General features: G+C 33.4%; 1 protein-coding gene across 1 annotated transcript; it reads right to left on the bottom strand.

The window, feature by feature from the left end:
- Window positions 1–964: 964 nt before the first annotated feature.
- Window positions 965–1,900, bottom strand: LOC100723792 (olfactory receptor 5M3-like). Its single transcript, XM_013146421.2, is given in 1 exon segment — window positions 965–1,900. A coding segment is annotated over 1 exon segment (936 nt).
- Between the last annotated feature and the right edge of the window lie 997 nt (window positions 1,901–2,897).

Raw genomic sequence — 2,897 nt, 5'->3', positions numbered from 1 at the left:
ACATAGAAAAATCCAAATTGGTAATGAACTATAAAATATATATTGATTCGGTTTGTTCTATGAAATTATGGACATAGTGTGTTCAACTTTTTTTTCTGGAATTTTCAGTGCCCAAATATTCACAAAGTTTCAGTGCTTTTTTAATTATTAGGGAAAAAGGTTATTATATAAAGTCATTTACACCAAAGAATTATGTCTTAATACACAATAAAGAATAGGTATATTGGAAAACAAGACGCACTATGTATCTGTGAATCATATTTCTTCATCTGTGTATATTCTCTACCAAAATAAAGTGATTTATTTATATACTTATTTATTTTTATGAGGACACGTTTTAATAAAGTTCTTTCACAGTTATTGACACAGGCATGTATTTTCTGAAATGACATAGATTTGAAACATGAAAGTTACAGGAATGATGCTGTTTTTCTTAATGAATACTAAAATATCTGGACAGAAGGATTAAATAAGAAGCTATTATTGTTTTCAAAATAGTAATCTTTGAACCCTTCACAATGAAATAAACAAGATTCTTTAAGCAACCTTATAATCCTCATTGGCACCACAATTTGCATATGAGAATATTAGGAAATAAACTTAAATGCTGTTTTTTTCTGCACTAAATCAGTTTGTCAATGGAAAATGAATGTTTCCCAAATATATCTGCTGCAATTTTGAATAACAAAAATAAAATATTAAACATAAATGGTTAAAAGTTGAAGTGCTATCTATAAACTTTGGCACCACTAGTTTTTTTCAGTGGATTATTTTATTTTCATTAAGATTTCAAGCTTTCATCAGTAAAAACAGGTTATCAATATTAAACTAGATTTTAAATTTTTCTTTCAATTTTCATTGATATTTTTCTCTTCCTGAAACAATGTTTACCATAACGTTCTAATATTGGACAATAACCTCCATTAAATAAATAATAGAAGATAACATAATGCCATATTTTACTTTATTTTGAAAAGTATGTTCTACTAATCAGTTTGTCCATGGCTTCTTTCACATCCTTGTTCCGTAGACTGTAGATCATGGGGTTCAGCATGGGGATCACTGTGGTGTAGAAGACAGCCACCATCTTGCCCTGCTCCACTGATTGTTCTGTGGGTTGTTGGAGATACATGAAGATCAGGGTACCATAAAATATACTGACGGCTGTCAGATGGGATCCACATGTGGAGAAGGCCTTCAGCCTTCCTTCTGATGAATGCATTCGTAGAATGGCAATGAGAATGAAAAGATAAGAGATGATGACTACAGTCAGGGAATAGGTGAAGTTCACACCTGGAAGAAAGAGCATTGTGTATTCTTTTACAAAGATCCCAGTGCAGGCCATTTTGATAAGTGGTGGGTCTGCACAGTAGAAGTGGTTGATCTCAATTTTTCCACAGATGTGCAAGCCATACGTCCAGAACGTTGCTGCCAGAGTGGTGAGAAAGCCATGCATGTAAGGGAAAGTAATCAGCCAAATACGGACAACCCTTGACATTTTGCTTCCATAGAGTAGAGGGTTCCCAATTGCCATCTACCTATCAAACGCCATCACAGCAAGGATGAAAATTTCCACATGGACGAGGGCAATGAAGAAGAAACACTGTACTAAACAACCAACATACGAAATGGTTTTTCTCTCTGATAACAGATTTTCGAACATCCATTGATGTATGGATGAAAACCATACATCAATGAATGATAGATGACTCAGGAAAAAGTACATGGGAATGCTGAGTTTTGGACTGACCCTAATTAACACAAACATGCCGATATGGCCCATCACTGTGACAATGTAGACCCCAAGAAACTTGATGAAGAACAGCACTTGCCTTTCACAGGGACTGGTTAACCCCAAAAGAATAGATTCTGTCACATCAGTGAAATTCAGCATTTCCATTATTCTGTCTATGTGACTTGTAGCTTTGGGAAAGTAAACATAAAAAGTACATTAGAAAGACTGGTAGAAGCAGTACTATATAAGTGAAGACTATTCTTACAGATTTATAACAAGGAAGCAGATATTGGAAAAATATTGACATATTTGGGGACTACCAGAATTCTGAAAGTGACCCTCAATGCTTTGTAAATTTATTATCACATACAATGTACAAACTTTTCTAGAAAATATTTAAAAATTGTAATCCTCAGAAAACACTAGCACCTTCTATGAGGTTAAGAGGTACAATCGAAAAATATTCCACCATCAAATAAACTGGAAAAATGTTTGTTTACTGCTTACAGACACAAAATGCACATAGTGGAGTTAAATGATGAGAATTTATATGTAAGAAAGTTGTATTACATTTGTTTTTCCCACTAAATAAAAAAAATTATGTATATGTATCTATCGGTGTGTATGTGTGCATGTACCTAACACAGAGGTGAAAGGGATTACATTAAACTCAATGAATATTTGTGCTCTACAGAACAGAGTGTGAGTCCATGGTGAATAACTTGAAGCAACTGGATAGGATGATGGATTTTGAAGATAAGACTGTGGTTGGTGTCATAACTTTCAATGGTTAAATAGAAGGCCTAAGACAGATATTCTCAAGACCACGTTTAACCTTCAGTCACATAGTTTGTCAAATGATAATGTGATGGTCCATATACACAGAAAAGGCAGAAAGCAGAAAGAAAGAAAGAAAGTAAACTCCATTACTGCAGTCCAATACAAGATATCATATCTAACAATAATTTATAGCTTTTCACTCACTCAACTTAAAAATGATATTTGAGAATCAGAAAGAACTTACTAATTGAATTAAATTAGAACAAAGTCTTGAGATAATTATGGAAAACTTAGGAGTACACTTACACAATATAAGATGCTTAAGGCCATCTAAAATTAAGGAAACTACCTCAGAATAGAGTTATTTACAGGCTGCACACTC

This window comes from Cavia porcellus, unplaced genomic scaffold (assembly GCF_034190915.1).
Source record: "Cavia porcellus strain 051 isolate PalLab524CR breed Dunkin Hartley unplaced genomic scaffold, mCavPor4.1 scaffold_17, whole genome shotgun sequence".
Classification (NCBI taxonomy): Eukaryota; Metazoa; Chordata; class Mammalia; order Rodentia; family Caviidae; genus Cavia; species Cavia porcellus.
The sequence above is the reverse complement of the archived record's forward strand: the minus strand, read 5'-3'. Positions and strand labels throughout refer to the sequence as shown.